Source organism: Lithobates pipiens, unplaced genomic scaffold (assembly GCF_037356315.1).
Source record: "Lithobates pipiens isolate NorthernLeopardFrog02 unplaced genomic scaffold, aLitPip1_a1.2 Scaffold_10, whole genome shotgun sequence".
Taxonomy (NCBI): Eukaryota; Metazoa; Chordata; class Amphibia; order Anura; family Ranidae; genus Lithobates; species Lithobates pipiens.
The window spans coordinates 9,789,727-9,812,220 of record NW_027507686.1 but is presented as its reverse complement, the minus strand read 5'-3'; the positions used below and the strand labels follow the sequence as shown (position 1 = coordinate 9,812,220).

General features: G+C 44.9%; 1 protein-coding gene across 2 annotated transcripts in view; it reads right to left on the bottom strand.

Moving 5' to 3' along the window:
* Positions 1 to 22,494, bottom strand: part of LOC143927364 (ninjurin-2-like) — a 120,475-nt gene that overhangs the window by 53,696 nt on the left and 44,285 nt on the right. For both annotated transcript variants that reach the window (XM_077451408.1, XM_077451401.1), the window contains exon 4: positions 2,100 to 2,200. In XM_077451408.1, the coding sequence (XP_077307534.1) occupies positions 2,100 to 2,200 (101 nt within the window). The remainder of the gene's footprint in view (positions 1 to 2,099; positions 2,201 to 22,494) is intronic.

Genomic DNA, 22,494 nt, shown 5'->3' with positions numbered 1-22,494 from the left:
TGTTAGGGTCTTGCAATGTCTCATGGGACTTGTAGTTTCAAAACAGCTGGAGAGCCGGCGTTCCCTACCCCTGCTCTATTGCAACAGTCTCCAAACTGCTGCTCGCGGGCAGAATGTGGCCCTTTGCTTCTCTTTATACAGCCCTCAGGGCACTATTTCTCCAACTGACACCAACAAGGGGGTCACCATTCCTTCCACTGACACCAACAGTGGGGAATTATTCCTCTCACTGACACCAACAATGGGGCATTTTTCCTTCCACTGACACCAATGACGAAGCACTATTCCTCCCACTAATACCATTACCAATGATAGGGCACTATTCCTCCCACTAAATACCATTACCAATGATAGTGCACTATTTCTCCCACTAATAACATTACCAATGATAGGGCACTATTCCTCTCACTAATACGATTACCAATGATAGTGCACTATTCCTCCCACTAATACCATTACCAATGACAGGGCACTATTCCTCCCACTAAATACCATTACCAATGATAGGGCACCATTCCTCCCACTAATACCATTACCAATGATAGGGCACTATTCCTCCCACTAATACCATTACCAATGATAGGGCACTATTCCTCCCACTAATACCATTACCAATGATAGGGCACTATTCCTCCCACTAAATACCATTACCAATGATAGTGCACTATTTCTCCCACTAATAACATTACCAATGATAGGGCACTATTCCTCTCACTAATACGATTACCAATGATAGTGCACTATTCCTCCCACTAATACCATTACCAATGACAGGGCACTATTCCTCCCACTAAATACCATTACCAATGATAGGGCACCATTCCTCCCACTAATACCATTACCAATGATAGGGCACTATTCCTCCCACTAATACCATTACCAATGATAGGGCACTATTCCTCCCACTAATACCATTACCAATGATAGGGCACTATTCCTCCCACTAATACCATTACCAATGATAGGGCACTATTCCTCTCACTAATACGATTACCAATGATAGGGCACTATTCCTCCCACTAATACCATTACCAATGATAGGGCACTATTCCTCCCACTAATACGATTACCAATGATAGGGCACCATTCCTCCCACTAATACCATTACCAATGATAGGGCACTATTCCTCCCACTAAATACCATTACCAATGATAGGGCACTATTCCTCCCACTAAATACCATTACCAATGATAGGGCACTATTCCTCCCACTAATACCATTACCAATGATAGGGCGCTATTCCTCCCACTAATACCATTACCAATGATAGGGCACTATTCCTCCCACTAAATACCATTACCAATGATAGGGCACTATTCCTCCCACTAATACCATTACCAATGATAGGGCACTATTCCTCCCACTAATACCATTACCAATGATAGGGCACTATTCCTCCCACTAAATACCATTACCAATGATAGGGCACTATTCCTCCCACTAATACCATTACCAATGATAGGGCACTATTCCTCCCACTAATACCATTACCAATGATAGGGCACTATTCCTCCTTCTACTATCTACGGGCACCATGTCATTTTTTTACTTCCACTGAGGCATTTTCTATTTCCACTGGCCGCTCCGTCCCCCCCAAAGTCTGAAGGACAGTAAACCAGCCCTTTGTATGGAAAGTCTGGAGAACCCTGTTCTATTTCATCCACGTGAACTCATATTACTTTTCCCAGTAGTAGCCGTAAAGCGACATGTAGATATCACAATGACAAAACACATAAATGTTGTGTAAAGACAATCACACAGTTATCTGCTCCTCATCTTCCTTTCAATTTTTAGGCGAAATTAATTTACAACTGAAAAATTATTTATCTCAGTGATACTTTTTTTTAATTTTATCAACCTCCGTAAGTCTTGGTATAAGTGGTAATTAACGATTATTGTTCTCGTTCTGCTGACGTTTTCATGGTAAAAAAAAAAAAGTGGTAATTAATGTGGAATAAACATGTGAATTTTCTCAGCTAAACCAATTTTCGCCCATCAAAAAAATATCTTCACGTTGGTGGTTGAAATGTAAAAATTCACGCGATCGCGTGTACCAGATATCGAGTTTAAATGCAGCGACAACCTTGGACCTGAGTACCTGTCACTGAGCCTTCTTTCTGGATCGTCACATTCAATGTTCTTGGATGCTTTGTAGATTAGGAGAGCGGCGACAATCAGCTGAAGGATGACGGAAATACACTATAAAGACATAAAACAATATGATTACTATGGCCGAAAATGAAAAATTTAATTTTTAACAATTTTTTTTAGAGTTTAGAAGTTCAGAAACTGATGTTTCCTGCTACTTTTTGCCTTACTGATTGATATTCAAGTGTATGTCCAGCCCAAACTTTTTTCTTTTAATTTTGGATAGAGAAGAGAAGGATTAGGCCCTCTGTTGGGTGTTCTTGCTATCCCATAGGGAGATTTCCCTTGCCATCCTTTTGACAACCGTTTACCAATCAGGAATTGAAAGAAAATATTCAAAAGGGACACAGATAGACATAAAAAGACACTTGGGAAAGTAGAAAGATGGTGTTGAACCCACAAAGTGGTCCAATTGGTTTTGTTGTCTATAGTACTATAAATGATATGGTTACTAGCAGTAGCGGCTGGTGCTCAATATTTTAGAGAGGGGGGGGGTGGCAAATCAATGCCACCCTCCCTTTACATGGGAGACAGACAGGAAGGCGCCGATGCACTGCAACCCCCCTGCAGGAGATGGACGGGAAGAGGGCTATCCCCCAACTCGTTCCCCCCCACCCCCCCCACCCGCGGGAGGTGGAAGGACAGAGGCCTCCTTACCTTAGAAGGTAGATGACAGGGATCTTGCTCCTCGCTGCGGTGCCGTTGCTTCTCCTCCTGGCCAAACAGGAAGTGGTTCCTGAGACTCCCTGGCCAATCGAGTGTCAGGACTCACTTCCTGATTGGTCGGGAGGACAAGCAGGAAGACAATAAGAAATATTAATTCGCTATTGTCACACAAGTTCTGCTCCCCGAGCCCATCCTTTTTTTGAAGCCAAGTAAAGCCTCAGGCTCTAATCACGTGCTTCAAAAAAAAAAAAAAACCCCCAGTTGAAATCATAAGATTTATGTAACAACTTGTGTTTTGTATCAGTATGGAAATGTATATCTAATCCATGCATTCTATTTCTCTTCAATTTTTAAGACTGTTCTTATTGCGCCCCAGAAGAAGCGTTTTCAAAAACGCGAAACATGTCGGGCATACTCTTGGGATGCTACACCAGCTCATCACTATAGTGACTATATATGTTAATTTATACTGTATTTGGTTGATAAGAGCCACTGCATATATTTTGAATTGCACTATATTGAATTGTGATGTAAATGCTGACGTAGACCCATATATGTGTGGATATAATTTGTCTGTGTTAAGCTTCTAACTCTTTAACCATGTATGTTTTTTCAATCTTAAATTTTTGAATACATTTATATAAAAAAAAAATTCTTATACTTTTGATTGTACTTAGTGCCTTTAAAGTCCTAAAGTCCCCATACATCCTTCTCTAAAATCTAGAGGTCTATTGTTGCTGGGTTCGGTCTATTGTTGTTGGGAGTTTATTGCTGGGGAGATCTATTTTTACTGCTTTTCTTGTTATCATTAACAAATTATATACAAACTACTAAGCACCACAACATGATATTTGGTTCTGTATTCAATGAAAGGGGCTGAACTGGGAGATGGGTAGGGAGTTGAACCAAGGAACAATGTTCGGAGGCATGTAGGGAGTTGAACCAAGGAACGATGTTGGGAGGTGGGTAGGGAATTGAACCAGGGAACAATGCTTGGAGGCAGGTAGGGAGTTGAACCAAGGAACGATATTTGGAGGTGGGTAGGGAGTTGAACCAGGGAACAATGTTCGGAGGCAGGTAGGGAGTTGAACCAAGGAACGATGTTCGGAGGTGGGTAGGGAGTTGAACCAGGGAACACTGTTCGGAGGTGGGTAGGGAGTTGAACCAGGGAACAATGTTCGGAGGTGGGTAGGGGGTTGAACCAAGGAATGATGTTCAGAGTTGGGTAGGGGGTTGAACCAAGGAATGATGTTCGGAGGTGGGTAGAGGGTTGAACCAAGGAACGATGTTCGGAGGTGGGTAGGGGGTTGAACCAAGGAATGATGTTCGGAGGTGGGTAGAGGTTTGAACCAAGGAACGATGTTCGGAGATGGGTAGGGGGTTCAACCAAGGGACAATGTTCGGAGGTTGATAGGGGGTACAACCAAGGAACGTTGTTCGGAGGTGGGTAGGGGGCAGAAACAAGGGGTGAATCAGAAGTGGGAGAGAACTTGCACCTGCTCTCAGAGAACAAAACAAAAGTCCTGGGTATATACACAGCTACATTGGTCCAAACCTGGACCAATATAACTGTGTATAAACTACCCATACCTGGAATTCTTCTTTAAGTTCAACCTATCCCAATATAACCCAAAACCCGATCATAATAATTATCTCAATAGAGACAGCACCATGTCTCCAGTTACAAAGCTGTAATTATAATGAAAATGATATACCCCAGAATGCAATGCATGGAACCTTGTGTACCTAAAACATTTTCAGCCGTAATTATTCTGCAGAAAACTATTGATCTGTGATATGTATTTTTTTTCATAGAGGATGTGCTCTTTGTCTATCCTGAGAAGGCTAGCGTGTTCCCGAAACCTACACCAAAACTCTTGTGTTGTTGGCACGCTTTGAAGTTATACTAGACCGAATTCCGATGTGGACCATTAGACACCCCGACTAACTGTGAAACCGAAAACGAGATGCAGAGAGAGTTAAAGATTCCCTGGTGGTTTATTTATGGTAGAAAATTTTGTGCGCTCCGCCTTTTATATCACTGCATTATTTCCTAACACATATTGTATTACGTGATTGCCACCTGTCAATCATCCCTAATTATTCGGTTTTACGAAGGGACACCTCAGTCACAGCAACCTTGTAAGAGAATAATTAAGTCACACAATACCTTTTCTGTGAACAAAACACAGGTTTATTTATGGAACGAAAACTTTGCACTGAATATATCAGCGCCAACTGTTTACCATTGTTGATTATTTGCTTGTATTTTGACAGTTAAAGCTGAACTCTGGGCAGACATAAAAGACGAAAATAAGTGCTGCTCTAATCATAAATACATAATTAAAAGTTTTTTTTTTTTTTATGCAAGCAGCCTAAGTACCTGAATTTGACCTGATATCAGCCTCTGTCTGTACAGCAGGGCTGGCACTTGAAGAGGCAGCACAAAAAGCTAATTCGTTTATGGGTTGCCAAGGAGCATGCTGATAGGAGCATGCTCCTTGCCAACTCCCAGGCTGGGGAGTGGGTCTGAGATTTAATACCCTGCTGCCTCTGACTGCTAGTCTCATTCCGATTGGGTGATGTCACTACTGTTCTCCTAGCTGGAGGATCGGCTCTGAGGGAGCAAAACCCTGCCTCTATCAAGATGGCCTCCTCCATAGGGTGCAAAACAAGGCATGGTAAGTCAGTGATGGGGAAAGATCAGCTGCAGAGAAGCCTCAGGCAACACTAGTGACTAGTCATTTGCCCTCATCCTCGACATTTTAGGGTACAGCTTCCAGACCTCAGATCTTCTTTAATCTGTTGGCGCTAACAGCACGCGAATATGCAGCATCTTAGCAGGTGGGCATTGGCACCAAGCGGCTGCACATTTGCGTGCAATATTGCAAAAACAGCTGTACTGAGAGTGCAAGCCATGCATGCTCCCGACACAGTTACCGACTTGCTTGCGATCGGAGCGTTCCGATCATGTGACTGCTGTGACAGTCAATCACAGCAGTCACATGATCAGAAACCCCACTTCACCTCCCGGCATCTTAAACCCCTTAAAGGGGAAGGGGGCTCTTGCGCAAAAGGGTTAACCTCTTGCTGATTGCATAACACATATACTGTATGCCCAGCTGCTGCACCTATGCATCTATTGGGTCTGAGGTTCTGTGCTGAGAGCATGCTCATTGCGTGCTCACAGCATACTGACCAAGCTGTCCAAGACAGCTCCTGGTCACTGTTTATGATCAGGAGACAGTGGGACTGGCTCAAATGACAGAAATAGCCTCATTGGGAAGCTGCCTCTGTCACCTGGTATCAACAGCCACTTAATGGGTTTCCGGAAGCTGACAGCAGGGGGTTAAGGAAAACCCAGGAAACCCAAAACAAGTAGGCACTCTTGTGAGTGCCAGCCACTCTCCAAGTGGCCAACTAATTCATGTAAAGTGGTAAGGTCAGACCATCTGCTGCAACTTCTATCTACCAGTGTTCACAGACTTTATGGGAGGTGAGTTTTTCCATGGGCACTGACATGCTGATTAGTGCAAACAGTAGAAAAAGGGAACATAAGTTGAATTGTCTAAAGCAGGAGTCTCCAAACAACGGCCCTCTGATCTGGACTCTCATGTAAGGGGGCACTCTCATGTAAGGTGGACTTCACTGTAAGGGGACTTTGATGTATGGGAGCTCTAAATGAAGGTGGACTTTGATGGGGAATTTAATGTAAAGAGGGACACTGATTTGGGCTCTCAAGTAAGGGGCACTCTAATGTACAGAGAAACTGATAGGGACTCTCATATAAGGGCAACTATAATATAAGGAGGTGTCCATGAACTTTTTAATTAAAGTCATGCCTTTTCCCTTCCCGTTTGCCAGATTATTGTGCTCTCTCGCCAGCCAATATCTCTTAATTGTCAATCCTGCTGTCATCTGCATCTCTACTATCAATTGTTACCGACCTTTGGCCTAATCCTCCACTAAGGTTCTCCTTGATCCCAACCTGCAACCACTTGTTACTGACCATTGACTTGTTGACTGGCTGCCGTTCTGCTTGATGCCTTCCTGCTGTATCTGCTACTGGACCCAGGCCTTGCTTCCTCTTGTTGGACCACCTGGAATGCTGGACAGATCCCCGGACAATTCCTTCAATAATCCTGTCTTGAACTGTGTTTGTTTTGAACTTTGTACCCCTTGCTCCTCCCATGAACTTTCTATTAAAGCCATGCCTTTTCCCTTCCCGGTTGCCAGATTATTGTGCTCTCTCTCCAGCCAATATCTCTTAATTGTCAATCCTGCTGTCATCTGCATCTCTACTATCAATTGTTACCGACCTTTGGCCTAATCCTCCACCAAGGTTCTCCTTGATCCCAACCTGCAACCACTTGTTACTGACCATTGACTTGTTGACTGGCTGCGCTTCTGCTTGATTCCTTCCTGCTGTATCTGCTACTGGACCCAGGCCTTGCTTCCTCCTGGTGGGACAATCCTGAGGTCCGCAACCTGGTACTAACATGCAGCAAAACCCATCTTCTCCACAAGGAGCTGTAGTGAAGACCGGTTAGTGTTTATAACCCACACCTCAGGTGAGTCTGTGTCTTCCTGGGTGGGAGCCTCTCTACTGCTATGGCTCCTGGTCAACGAGCCTGACTCCAGATCGTGACAGGGGGACCCCGATATAAGGGGGGACTTTGATGTAAGGGGGCTCTGATGTAGGTGGGACTCTGATGAGACACCTATGTAAGGTGGGAGTTTCTTGCTTTGTTTAAATTAAAACTTTTTCTCTGTTGTTCTAAATGCTGATTTCATTAAAAACTCCAAGTAAAACATTTCATTTAAATATCCTTCATTTATTCATAAAACTGATATTTTTTGGCCTTTTGAATATTTGTAAAATATACAATGTGGCCCTCGTAGTGAAAAGTTTTGATCCTGGATCTAAAGGACAAGGATTCTAACCTACAAGTATCATATACTTGAGACCAGAAGAGCTTTTAGATGTTTATCTGGGCACTGGCTGTATAGCCATGTTGGCGTATACCAGCTCTTATTGGACGTCTTCTTTTAGAAAATCACAGATCTGTTTTTATTATTATCTCAGTCCATAGAGTGTTATTTTATTAGTAAGTTTTCATATCAAATTAACGTTTTTTCCGCTAGCTGCCAGGAATGCGCCGAATGTTTTGACAAGAAAGGACGGTCAGATCACAAAATCAGAGCCAAATGCAGCTGGAAGACAAGGCATTAATTTTTATGTAAAGTACATATATACAGTCTCCTCCATCCCCTTCATCATGCCTGTTTTCTTTTCTTTAGATGAAACATGTATAGACAAGCAAATTAGTCGAGTGCACTAAATCAAAGTGGCAGCGCGGTTCCAAATGCGTGTGGCTTAAAGACTAAATAGCACAAGAGGAAAAAAAAAAAAAAAAACTAAAAAACAAATGATACTGTAGCGCATTAAGCCAGGATCGGGGGATGGGGTGCCATCTGTTATTAGCAGCCACAGTACATATTAGGCTTGACAGAGGAAAATCAAATATTATATGCACTTATGGAATAAGGAAAACCACAGTGTAAGAGAGATTTGTCTTTGTCTTGGACAGGAAGAGAAGAAGACGGTGGGGACTGGGGGCAACATAGTGAAAAGATAGCTTCAGTGTAGTAATTGGGATATTAGAGGGACAAGGGCAACATGTTGTGACAAGGTTGACTGTAAACATGGAGATATTGGAGGAACGTGGACCCACATAGTGCCAACTGCTAAGATTGGCTTCAATGTAGTCAGGAACATGGACAACATGGTGAAAAGTTGGCTTCAATTTAGTATGTGAGATATTAGATAGACACGGGTAGCACAGTGACAAGTTGGCTTCATCGTACTAAGGAAGATGTTATGCCGCGTACACACGACCGGACTTTTCGAGGGACTAGGTCCGACGGACTTTCGGCGGAGTTCTGACGGAGTTCTGACAGAGTTCTGACGGACTTTCCGAATGAACGGACTTGGCCACACACAATCACACCAAAGTCAGACGGATTCGAACTTGATGACGTACGACCGGACTAGAATAAGGAAGTTCATAGTCAGTAGCCAATAGCTGCCCTCGCGTCGGTTTTTGTCCGTCGGACTAGCATACACATGAGCGGATTTCTCGGTAGGAACTGGGTCCGGCGGAAAAAAATTAAAAATGTTCCATTTCTAAAGTCTGTCGGATTTTTGCAAATCAAAAGTCTGCTGCAGCCCACACACGATCGAATGGTCTGCCGGAATTGTTCCGTCGGACCTTTGATGTCGAAAAAAGTCCGGTCGTGTGTACGCGGCATTAGAGGGACACAGGCAACATAGTGATAAGATGATATTAAAAAATATGCTAAAAATTATAAAAGCCGGCCCAAATAGCACACTGCTCCGTGCTCTTGGATGCCAATATGCAAACTTAGATATAGTACATGAGTGGTGCCCCACTTATATAGAAAAAAGTGGACTTTTTATTTAAGTTACAATTTTTATATATGTTTATGTATAGTGATAAGATGGCTTAAAACTTAGGCCGCGTACAAACGGGCGGACTGTCTGACGGACTTGGTCCGCTGAAACGTGTTTCAGCGGACAATCCGCTCGTGTGTGGGCTTCAGCGGACTTTTTCAGCGGACAGTCTGGCGGACTAAGTCTTTCGGAATTTCCGTAATACAGTCCGTCCAAACTTGGTTTCAGCGGACAGTCCGCTCGTCAGTAGGCTAGTTCGACGGACTAAGTATGGCGCATGCTCAGAAAGGATTTACACGGCCGAAGGTTGCATTGCAGTGTATTGGACGTCGTATTTCTAGTCCCGTCGTACGTGCTGTACACGTCATCGCGCAAGCTTTCGGCGGACTGTCTGTTCATCGTGTGTGGTCAAGTCCGTTCATTCGAAAGTTGGACGGACTGTCTGTCGGATTGTCTGACGGACTTAGTTGGGCAGACAGTCCGCCCGTGTGTACGCGGCCTTAGTGAGTGAAATATTAGGGGAGCATGGGCAACATAGTGCCAAGATGGCTTCAATGTTGTAAGTAAGAAATTAGAGGGACATGGTCAACATAGTACCAAGATGACTTCAATGTAGTAATTAAGATATTGAAGGGACATGTGCAACATAGTGTCAAGATGACTTCAATGTGGTCAAGAAGATATTAAAGGGACATGTGCAACACGGTGACATGATAGCTTCAATGTAGTAAGTGAAATACTAGAGAGACACGTGCAACATAGTGGCAAGATGCCTTCAATGTACGTAGTAAGTGAGATATTATTAGAGGGACACAGGCAAATAGTGATAAGATGGCTTCAATGTGGTATTGGGAAATATTAGAGGGACACGGGCAACATAGTGACAAGATGGATTGAATGTGGTAAGGGAGATATTAGAGGGACATGGCATGGGCAACATAATGACAAAATGGCTTCAGTGTAGTCAGGAAGATACTAGAGGGACACAGGCAACACGGGGACAAGATGGTTTCAATGTATTTGAGAAGATACTAGAGGAACACGGGCAACTTGGTGACAAGATGGCTTTGATGCAGTCAGGAAGATACTAGAAACACACAGACAACATAGTGACAAGATGGCTTCAATGTATTTAGGAAGATACTAGTGGGACGTGGGCATTGGGCAACATGTGTGACGAGATGGCTTCAATGTAGTCATAAAGATACTAGAGGGACACTGGTGGTGACATGATGGCTGTAACCTAGTCAGGAAGATATCAGAGGGACACAGGCAACTAACATAATGACAAGATGCTTTATTTTAGTAAGTGAGATACTAGAGGAAAACATAATGGCAAGTTGGCTTCATTATACTAAGGGAGATACAGTATCTCACAAAACTGAGTACACCCCTCATATTTTTGTACATTTTTTATTATATCTTTTTATGTGACAACACTGAAGAAATGACACTTTGCTACAATGTAAAGTAGTGAGTGTACAGCTTGTATAACTATAAATTTGCTGTCCTATAAAAGTGAGTACACTTAAGTGAAAATCTTCAAATTTGGCCCAAAGTGCCAATATTTTGTGTGGCCTCCATTATTTTCCAGCACTGCCTTAACCCTCTTGGGCATGGAGGTCACCAGAGCTTCACAGGTTACCAGGATACTGTATCAGAGCAGGGTTTCTCAACCAGGGTTCCATAGAACCCTAGGGCCCTTCTAGAGGTTGCTAGGGGTTCCTTGAGCAATGAGCAATTGTGGCCTCTCAGATAAGCTCCCACTGACATCATTGAACTTTTTATCTATCTGTAAGGGGGTAATTTATCCCAATGTTCACCTGTGTGAGGAGCATTCTTCCCACTGACCATCACACTAATGTACCATGAGCTGTAGGTATAGTCATTTTTAGTCGGTGTTCCCTAGGACCAGAAATTTATTTTTCTGTGTTGAAAAGGTTGAGGAAGGCTCTATGAGCCCTTGTACACACGGTCGGACATTCCGACAACAAAATCCGTCGGATTTTGTCCGACGGATGTCCGAAACTGGTGTTGCATACACACGGTAAGACAAAGTTGTTGGAAAATCCGATCGCTCTGAACGTGATGACATTATTTTGTTATAACGGGACTACGTTCAGGCTAGTAGCCAATAGCTTTGGTCTAGGAATTTGATCTGAGCATGCGTGGCACTTTGTCCGATCGGAATTCTCTACAAACGATCGGATCATGTTGTCGGTAAAATTTTATAGCCCAGCTCTAAAACTTTGTCGGTCGGATATTCCGACAGAAACAGTCCGATGGAGCCCACACATGGTCGGATTATCCGACAACGCGGTCCAATCGGACATTTTCCGTCGGAATGTCTGACCATGTGTGCAAGGGCTTAGAGCAGGGGTGCTCAACCTGTGGCTCTCCAGCTGTTGCGGAACTACAAGTCCCATGAGGCATAGCAAGACTCCGACAGCTACAAGCATGACACCCAGAGGCAGAGGCATGATGGGACTTGTAGTTTTGCAACAGCTGGAAAGCCACAGGTTGAGCACCCCTGGCTTAGAAGGACACGGGCAACATAATAACAATATGGCTTCAGTGTAGTAAGTGACAAATTAAAGAGGAAGTAAAGGCACTTAAAAAAAAAATGCAACCTGCAAGGCAAAGGCATACTAGCTCATATGCATACTAGCTCATTATGAATAACTTACCTGAGAACGAAGCCCCCGAAGCGGTCCTCCGTCTTCATGTTCGCCGCTGCCATGTATCCCGGGCCATGTAGTGACTTCTGGGTCTCGCTGCTCCGCCGCTGTGATTTGCCGGAGCCGCGATGACGTCATTCCCGCGCATGTGCACGGGAGCCGACACGAGCGGCATATTGTCGTGATCTGCGGCCTGCCCAGCGCGCCTGCACGCCGCTGTCTACGGCGCATGCGCCGCAGACAGCGGTGGTTGTCTTTTTGTAAATATCTCCTAAACCGTGTAGGTTTAGGAGATATTTCTTGGACCCACAGGTAAGCCTTAGGGCCGGTTCACACAGCGAGGCGCGGCGAGGCGTCTCCGACTTGCCTCGCCGCGACCTGCGGGGACCTCAGCGGCGACTTGCAGAGGACTTCTGTATAGAAGTCAATGCAAGTCGCCCCCGAAGTCGCCCAGAAGTAGTACAGGAACCTTTTTTCTGAGTCGGAGCGACTCGAGTCGCTCCTCTCAGAACGGTTCCATTGTACAGAACGGGGGCGACTTGCGGGAGCGAGGCGAGGCGAGCCGTGTCGCCTCGCATCGCCTCGCTGTGTGAACCGGCCCTTAATCTAGGCTTACCTGTAGGTCAAAGTGGTTTGTAAGGGTTTACAACCACTTTAAAAGGAATTGTATTCTGGTAACTGTATGTATGTTAATCCTATAGAAAACAGCGCCCAGATATCTTGAAGCATCCTGCACATAAACACTATAAATAAAACTTTTATGATGCTGCTCATAAATATATGTATTCCCTGTATATAGCATAAAACATACAATAAAGTCTATGTGTAACAGTCCGTTCAATGAAGATCAGATTGTTTCCACCACCAGTATAAAGTGTTTGAATTTCTGAAGTGATATGCCGAGACCTTTTCCTTGGTGTAACTCTTCGGGGGCCAACAGAAATACGTCATCACACATTAGACGTCTATGCCGAGAGGAAGCCCGGGGCAAGTCTTGTGAGTCGGGGGAATATAGAATTGCTGTTATACATAGTGCTCAGTGCACTACCAGCTTATAAATTGGGTCCTAATATACAATTTTTTTTTAGTAAAACAAAATTGCACTGCGAGATTTCCCCTCTTGTGTTTTAGTGAATAGTTCTCTTGTTGCTGGAAAGTGGAAACACAAAGAGGCGGAAGAGTTACAGCAACTCATTTCGGAGGATATTGTCCATTCCGTTGGGTATTGCTGAGCATTTTTTGTACTTTTTCTGCCAAAGCTGAACTTTAGGAATAAAAAACAGTTTTTTTGGGCATTTGCTATTTTAAACTAAAATGGGTTGAACAATGGATGTCCCATGTGTGGATGCTGCTGCATTAGGTAAAACTCCTTGCTTCCTTCCTTCCTTGCACCATAAAGCACTTACCCCGACTTGTTCAAGCCCCGACTTTTTCATGCCCCGACTTAGTTGGTGTAGGCAGAACACTTTGCTGGGGGTGGGTCAGCCCGACACTTGACCTTTGACCTATGGGGACATGCCTCCTGACCTTTGGGGGAGGTCCCTATTCTAATCCCTGAGTCCTAACCTTGTTCTTCTAGGGGAAACCCTAACCCTCACCCTAACCCTAACCCTAACCCTAAACCCTAACCCTCACCCTAACCCTAACCCTAAACCCTAACCCTAAGTCCTAACTCCAGCCATGATCCCAAATAACCTTTGACATATGAACTTTAACTCTACCTCTTAGTGTATCTCCACTTTATGTAAGGGTCGATCGTCTGCGGCTGAGACTGACAGTTCCAGTTCTAGTACAGGGATGATCGCCTGGTCTCCACCACAATAATTTTATCAAAAGCGTGTATGGCCACCATTATGCCACATTCACACAGTTACATGGTTAGTAAGGTTGAATAAAGACACCAGTCCATCCAGTTCAACCTGAGTGAGTGTTTACAATTGTGCTGATCCCTACCCTGCGCTGAGGAAGTACGAGAGGTCAGGTGTTACCCATGACGTCACCCCGCGGCCATCACATCGGATTGATACACATTGAAACCTGGATGCTTGGCACTCGGCGACAGTTCGTAAGTGCGACATTTGGTACGTGCAATTCCGTTTGCTTTATACTATTAAAGATGCAATACAGAGAGTGTTAGATCGCATGTTCTTTTTTGATCCCTGCCCTGAAGAAGTCCCGCCTATGGACGTAACGCGTACGAGGGGTCAGGTGTTACGGATGATGTCACCCCGCGGCCATCACATCGGATTGATACACATTGTAACCTGGATGCTTGGCACTCGGCTTAGAGTGCGACATTTCGTAAGTGCAATTCCGTTTGCTTTATACTATTAAAGATGCAATACAGAGAGCGTTAGATCGTATGTTCTTTTTTACATACGGCTTTATGAAACTTTGGATCCCAATATTACTATGATATGAGGATCTGTTGGCTTCACCGTTCGCTCACTGCATAGTGATTTGCAATAGACAGAAGGTCGCAAGATTTGTGGGTTTTACCGATCGTTCACTGCATAGTGACCTGTTTAGGTCGAAGGTTGGAGGTGAGGGGCCATCCATTTATGTGGGGAAGGGATCACTGAATATCAGACCTATTGATCTACATCTATCCACTTGCACCTTTTTGGATTGTCTCTCATAGATTATGGACATTTAATATTCTTTGCACAGCACTGTTTACATGTTTTTGATCCCTGTACATTGCACACTCACATTGGTCCCTACCCTCAAGGAGCCCACAATCCAAGGTCCCCCATTCATATGCTAGGGCCAATTTTGGACAAAGGCCAATTAACCTACCTGCATGTCCTTGGATTGTGGGGGGAAACCCGGAGGAAACCCACACAGGCACAGGGAGAACATGCAAACTCCAGGCAGGTAGTGTCGTGGTTGGGATTCAAACCAGCGTCCCTTCTTACTGCTAGGCAAGAGTGCTAACCACTACACACCACTGTGCCGCCCACATGACCGGACTTTCCGTTAGAAAAGGTCCGACGGTCTTCCAGACGGACTTCCAAACAAAAGGACTAAAGTCCAGTCGTGTGTACGCGGCATTAGACTTCTGTCCCTCCCGCTCCCCGACCCAGCTCTGCCGTGCGGGGGGGGGGGGGGGGGGGGAGTACAGGGGAAGCTAATACAAAGACAAATATATGAAATGGGAAAGGAGAAGGGGGATTGTCGCGGTGCTTACAGATAATAATGGAAAACTTATATATATATAGAAAAATATATATCATTTTAATGAGAATAAAGTTAAAACAGAACAGGGCCAGTTATTTCAGGAATATTCAACATTTCAAGATGAAGGTGGTCAAATGTTCAACTTAAACAAAAGTTTCATATTCGTATATTAGCCAGACATGTTTCGCCTACTGGCTTCATCAGGGGGATATACGAATCGCAAACCACGTCAAACTTCCCGAAAGTGGCCACTGCCAAGGGAGACCAACTGACCCGAGAAGAAGCCCTACGTGGCCACAGAAGATGCACAGTGATCAAGTTAAAATCAATAAATTCAGAGCAAGGGGTGAAGGGCGCCTGGGATGGGAATTTTTTTTTTTAAATCCAAGAGGGCTATAATAGAAAACTCTTCAGCAAGGAGCAGTAGGGTAACAGGCGCCCTCCATCTCTGGCCTAATACAAAGACAGTTTCAGATCTTTATACCAGCTGTATTGGTCATATGAAGATGAAGGTGGTCATATGGCAATGTTCAACTTAAACAAAGGTTTCATATTCGTATATTAGCCCGACATGTTTCGCCTACTGGCTTCATCAGGGGGATATATACGAATCAGTCGGGAAATGCGTAAGCCACATCAAACTTCCCGAAAGTGACCACTGCCAAGGGAGACCAACAGACTTGAGGAGAAGAAGCCCTGCGTGGCCACAGAAGACGCACATTGACCAAGTTAAAATCAATAAATTCAGAGCAAGGGGTGGAGGGCATCTGGGATGGGAGAATTTTTTTTCAGTCCAAGTGGGATATAATAGAAAACTCCTCAGCAAAGAGCAGTAGGGTAACAGACGCCCTCTGTCTCTGGCCTAATACAAAGACAGTTTCAGATCTTTATACCAGCTGTATTGGTCATATGGCAATGTTCAACTTAAACAAAGGTTTCATATTCGTATATATTAGCCCGACATGTTTCACCTACTGGCTTCATCAGGGGGATATACGAATCAGTCTGGAAATGTGTAAGCCACGTCAAACTTCCCGAAAAGTGACCACTGCCAAGCGAGACCAACCGACCCGAGGAGAAGAAGCCACAGAAGACGCACAATGACCAAGTTAAAATCAATAAATTGAGAGCAAGGGGTAGAGGGTGTCTGGGATGGGAGAAAAAAAAATTAAATCCAAGAGGGACATAATAGAAAACTCTTCAGCAAGGAGCAGTAGGGGTAACAGGCGCCCTCTGTCTCTGGCCTAATACAAAGACAGTTTCAGATCTTTATACTAGCTGCATTTTTTTTCCCCCTGACTTCACAGACTTCATTGTTTTTATTGATAAGTGCCTGGAGTTCTGCTTAATTAATCAAAATGACCGCCGCAAGAACAAATTTATAATTACATCGTAACATTAATCTGAGCGCTGACGGGCGCCTGTTACTTTATCTAATTAGTGAACTGCTACAAGTCCAGGCACACACACGACGTTCTCCGTAATGGGTTCCCGGTAAAGTTTTATCTACGGTTCTATAGGCAGGAACTGTAGAATGGCAAAACGCAAAAAAAGAAATAAAATAAAATAAAATAATTAAAAAAAAAAGGAAGTACATAAATATTATCAAACGTTAAGCCTGTCAATAGAAATGTTCTGATTTTGAGGGATCGTTCTTAAAACTGTTTTTTTTTTTTTTTCCTGGGCAGGCAAACACTCCATCAGCTGGCTCTCCTCTTTAATGACGGCAAAGATTTAAAATTCCAATTTGGTACCAATATAACGGGCGTTTTATGGCAATGAAAGTGCAATTTATCTCTGGAAGGGTTTGGCAGACTGTAAATGAATGGAGGGGTCTCATGATATAATTCTTCACAAAATTGAGTAACAGATTTTAATGTCCCATCTAAAGTCATTACACTATGTAACTATTATATTTACTGTCATTAACGCAAGCTCTATTTATGGCTAATTACATTAGCGCGGTGCCAGTGTGCCCTTTTTAATTTCACTGAGATTCCTTAAGTACGCCGACATAATTGATTTTGTAGTAAACCGGAATAATAAAATCGTTTTTTTTTTTTTTCCCCCCTTAACTTTAAAGCAAAATCTTCGTTTTATATTTTAGAACTGAGCTGTCTATCTATCTACAGAGGAAACTTGGATTGCGAGTAACGCGGTTTACGAGCGTTTCGCAATATGAGCTGTTTTTTAAAAAAAATTAAAAATCCTGATTCTCTTTTTGCGAGCGTTGTCCAGCAAGATGAGCAGGATTCAAGCCTCTGGGGTGTGCAGTACCGCATTTGGCCAGAGGTGCACTTGGAGCCGCTCAGAGACACTCAGAAACACTCCGTTCTACCGAGTGTCTGCAAGCATCTCTGGGTGGTCCCCGAGTGTCTCCAAGTATCTTCGAGTGGTCTCCGAGTGTCTCCAAGTATCTCCGAGTGATCTCCGAGTGTCTCCAAGCATCTCAGAGTGGTCTCTCAGTGTCTCCAAGCATCTCAGAGTGGCCTCCCAGTGTCTCCAAGCATCTCAGAGTGGTCTCCAAGTGTCTCCAAGTATCTCCAAGTGGTCTCCAAGTGGTCTCCGAGTGTCTCCAAGCATCTCAGAGTGGTCTCCAAGTGTCTCCAAGTATCTCCGAGTGGTCTCCGAGTGTCTCCAAGTAGCTCCAAGTGGTCCCCAAGTGTCTCCAAGTATCTCCAAGTGGTCTCCGAGTGTCTCCAAGTATCTCCAAGTGGTCTCCGAGTGTCTCCAAGCATCTCAGAGTGGTCTTCGAGTGTCTCCAAGTATCTCCAAGTGGTCTCCGAGTGTCTCCAAGTATCTCCAAGTGGTCTCCGAGTGTCTCCAAGCATCTCAGAGTGGTCTCCCAGTGTCTCCAAGCATCTCAGAGTGGTCTTCGAGTGTCTCCAAGTATCTCCAAGTGGTCTCTGAGTGTCTCCAAGTATCTCCAAGTGGTCTCCGAGTGTCTCCAAGTATCTCCAAGTGGTCTCCGAGTGTCTCCAAGCATCTCAGAGTGGCCTCCCAGTGTCTCCAAGCATCTCAGAGTGGTCTCCCAGTGTCTCCAAGCATCTCAGAGTGGTCTCCCAGTGTCTCCAAGCATCTCAGAGTGGTCTCCGAGTGTCTCCAAGCATCTCAGAGTGGTCTCCCAGTGTCTCCAAGCATCTCAGAGTGGTCTCCCAGTGTCTCCAAGCATCTCCAAGCATCTTTGAGTGTTTCCTAGTGGCACATGTTCATAGACAAGCAGTGGCTGTGGAACAGATTATCTGAGTTTCCATTATTTCCTATGGGGAAACTCGCTTTGATATACAAGTGCTTTGGATTACAAGCATTCTTCTGGAACGAATTATGCTCATAATCCAAGGTATTAGTATCATTTATCTAATCTATCTATCTATCTATCTATCTATCTATCTATCTATCTATCTATCTATCTATCTATCTATCTATCTATCTATCTATCTATCTTATCTATCTATCTATTTCATATTAAATCTATTTACACTATATTGTAAAAAGTATTGGGACGCCTGCCTTTACACACACATGAACTTTAATGGCATCCCAGTCTTAGGGTGGACATACATTATACAATTTTCCTTTAGATTTAACAAAACCATATAATATGAGGTCAAACCTAAATACTTTCAATTTGTATCCAATCAGGCACGCCCTTGTACTACATAGTTAAACTTCTAAAGAAAATTTAATAAGAAAATTGTATAATCTATGGCCAGCTTTAGTCCGTAGGGTTCAATATTGAGTTGGCTCCGCCCTTTGCAGCTATAACAGCTTCACCTCTTCTGGGAAGACCGTCCGCGAGGTTTAGGAGTGTGTCTATGGGAATGTTTGATCATTCTTCCAGAAGCGCATTTGTGAGGTCAGGCACTGATGTTGGATGAGAAGGCCTGGCTCACAGTCTCCGCTCTAATTCACCCCAAAGGTTTGAGGTCAGGACTCTGTGCAGGCCAGTCAAGTTCCTCCACCCCAAACTCTCTCATCCATGTCTTTATGGACCTTGCTTTGTGCACTGGTGGGCAGGAAGGGGCCGTCCCCAAACTGTTCCCACAAAGTTGGGAGCATGAAATTGTCCAAAATGTCTTGGTATGCTGACGCCTTAAGAGTTCCCTTCACTGGAACTAAGGGGCCAAGCCCAACCCCTGAAAAACAACCCCGACCCCACAATCCCCCCTCCACCAAATGATTTGGACCAGTACACAAAGCGAGGTCCATAAAGAGATGGATGGGTGAGTTTGGGGTGGAGGAACTCCACGTTGCACTCTGCTAAAAGCTGACAACAAGCTGGACTACTGCCCACACCTCACGCCTGGACACCGAGAGCAAACAGTTAAGAGGATGCAGAGTTCTGGGCGGCGGGCGGCACTGGACGAGGAGCGGGAGCTGGCGTAGTTAGCTTCTTAAGTTAACCAGCAGGTGAATGGTTGCTAGGATGGTTGCTAGGATGCAGGGCAGTGTGAGCGACCAATCACCGGCTTGCTAGTTTACTCCTGCAGCTCCCACGGCCCCCTGCCCTTCACCCCCCCCCCCCACCCATCCATTGCTTTGCTGCCCCCTTCTCTCTGCTCTATGAGAATGATAGCATCAGAGGCTGGGAGGAGAAAGAGGCTTCTTAAGTGATGTGCCGGCAGCGGTCTGGACTGGACAGTCACATCGTTACAAAGTAAGTGAGGTTTAATAAAGACAACAGTCCATCCATTCAGTTGCTGCCCGCTCACCGTCAAATGACAGTGGGGCGGTGCGGCTCTCGTTCTGGGATCCCATCATATGACGCCGTCCCAGAACGGCCGCTCTCGCATGCCCGCGGAGGTGCACAGTGTGGCAATCACGGCTGCGCCGTGTTGCTAGGACACAACGCCACCCCAATCTCTGTAAAGAGCCACGTCCGCAGCTCTTTAACCATGTGATCGGCTGTGTCCAATCACAGCCAGTCACATGTAAACACGGAGATGCCGGTAATCGACGCTCCTCGCCTCACATTGACAGAGTGTGTGGCGAGGAGAGCCAATCAGTGGCATTTCCACGCAGGGGGACATCTACACATGTAATCGGGGGAACTCATGATCAGTGCCCTGATTACAATTTAGCACCAACAGTGTCACCAATCAGTGCCGACCACTGCCACCAATCAGTGCCCATTAGCGATGCCAGTCAGTGCTGGCTATCAGTGCTGTCTATCAGTGCTACCCATCAATACCCATCATTTCTGTCGATCAATGCCCATCAGTGTCGCCCATCAGTGCCACCCATAAGTGCCCATCAGTACTGCCTATCAGTGCCCACCAGTGCCACTTATCAGTGCCCACCAGTGCCACTTATGAGTGCCCACCAGTGGCAGCAATCAGTGCCCATTAGCAATGCCAGTCAGTGCTGGCTATCAGTGCTGTCTATCAGTGCTACCCATCAATACCCATCATTTCTGTCGATCAATGCCCATCAGTGTCGCCCATCAGTGCCATCCATCAGTACTGCCTATCAGTGCCCACCAGTGTCACTTATCAGTGCCCACCAGTGCTGGCTATTAGTGCCCATCAGTACTGCCTATTAGTGCCCACCAGTGCCGGCTATTAGTGCCCATCAGTGCCACCTAACAGTGCCCATCAGTGCCACCTAACAGTGACCATCAGTGCCGCATATCAGTGCTCATCAGTGCCACATATCAGTGTCCATAAGTGTGGCATGTTAGTGCCTCCTCATCAGTGCCACCTTATCAATGCCCACCAGTTCAGCCTATCAGTGCCCATCAGTGAAGGAGAAAAATTACTTACAAAATTTACTGACAGAAACTAAGTAAAATAAATATTTTTTTTAACATTTTTGGTCGTTTTTTTTGGTAAAAAATAAAAAACCCAGCAGAGATTATATGCCACCAAAAGAAATCTCTATTTGTGTGAAGAAAATGATAAAAAATGAGTTTGTTTACAGTGTAGCACGACCGGGCAATTGTCATTCAAAGTGCGACAGCACTGAAGCTAAAAATTGGCCTGGGCAGGAAGGGGGTGTAAGTCTTTTAAAATATCAATACAGCATTCCCCGCTGACACCACCAATTGTGGAAGAGAGTTCCACATCCTTACCACCCTGACAGTGGAAAACCCCCTGCACAGCTTAAAGCGGAGGTCCACCCAAAAAAAAAAAAAAAAGAAGAAAAGCCAGCAGCTACACATACTGCAGCTGCTGGCTTTTAATAATGGGGACACTTACCTGTCCTGGAGTCCAGCGATGTCGGCACCGCAGCTGATGTTTCCATCAGCTGTCGGGTGCTGCCGCCATTGCAGGTTTAAGGAACGTGGCAGTGTAGCCTTATGGCTTCATGCCGGAAACCCTACTGCACATGTGCGAGGCCCCTCTCCTCTCTCCTACTGGCCCGGCGACAGGGGGAGGAGGATAGAGCTCCGCAGTGACATCAAAGATAGGTATCCTGTCCCCACTCCCACCCTGAAAGGGGGGGGGGGAGGAGACAAATGAGTGGAAGTTCAACTTTCGGGTGGAACTCCGCTTTACGGTTAAACCGCTTCTCCTCCAATTTCATTGCGTGGCCCCGTGTCCTCTTACACTCTCTGGGACTTAATAGTTTTTTTTCCCTATGCTGGGATCACCGTAGAGATATTTGTATATCGCCATCATATCTTCTCTCAAGCGTCACTTCTCCAGAGAGAATACATTTAGTGCTTGTAGTCGTTCCTCGTAATTAAGGTCCTCCAGTCCCCTTATTAATTTTTTTGCCCTTCTCTGGACTCTCTCCAGCTCCAGCACCCCCCTTCTGAGGACTGGTGACCAGAACTGGACGGAATACTCCAGATGCGGCCGGACCAGAGTTTTATAAAGCGGTAGGATTATCGTTCCATCTCTGGAGTATATCCCCTTTTTTATGCATGCCAATATTCTGCCGGGCTTGGTAACTGGAGCGTGACATTGCATGTTATTGCTCAGTCTGTCATCTACTAGGACCCCCAGAACTTTCTCCATCCTTGATTCCCCCATTGGTTCTCCCCCTAGTGAACAGTTTATATATTTTTTTAGCCCCCTAGTGCATTACCTTACATTTCTACACATTAAACCTCATTTGCTATGTAGTTGCCCACTCCATTATTTTGTTCAGGTCTCTCTGTAAAATTTCTATACATTATCCTGATGTGACTCAATCTGGATTCAGACCGCGGTCCGCCATTTAAGGATGCCTGCTCTAGAATGCAGGAGAAAATAATCAGACCAGCAGCCTGTGAAACACAGAGCAGGCTAAAGCAATCAACAATTGCTCCACTGGCTACAGAAAAGCCAGACTAAATTTATCTAGCATCCTATACTTTAACCAGGAGGGGGTTACACTTAACTGCTCCTTCTTCAGTTTTT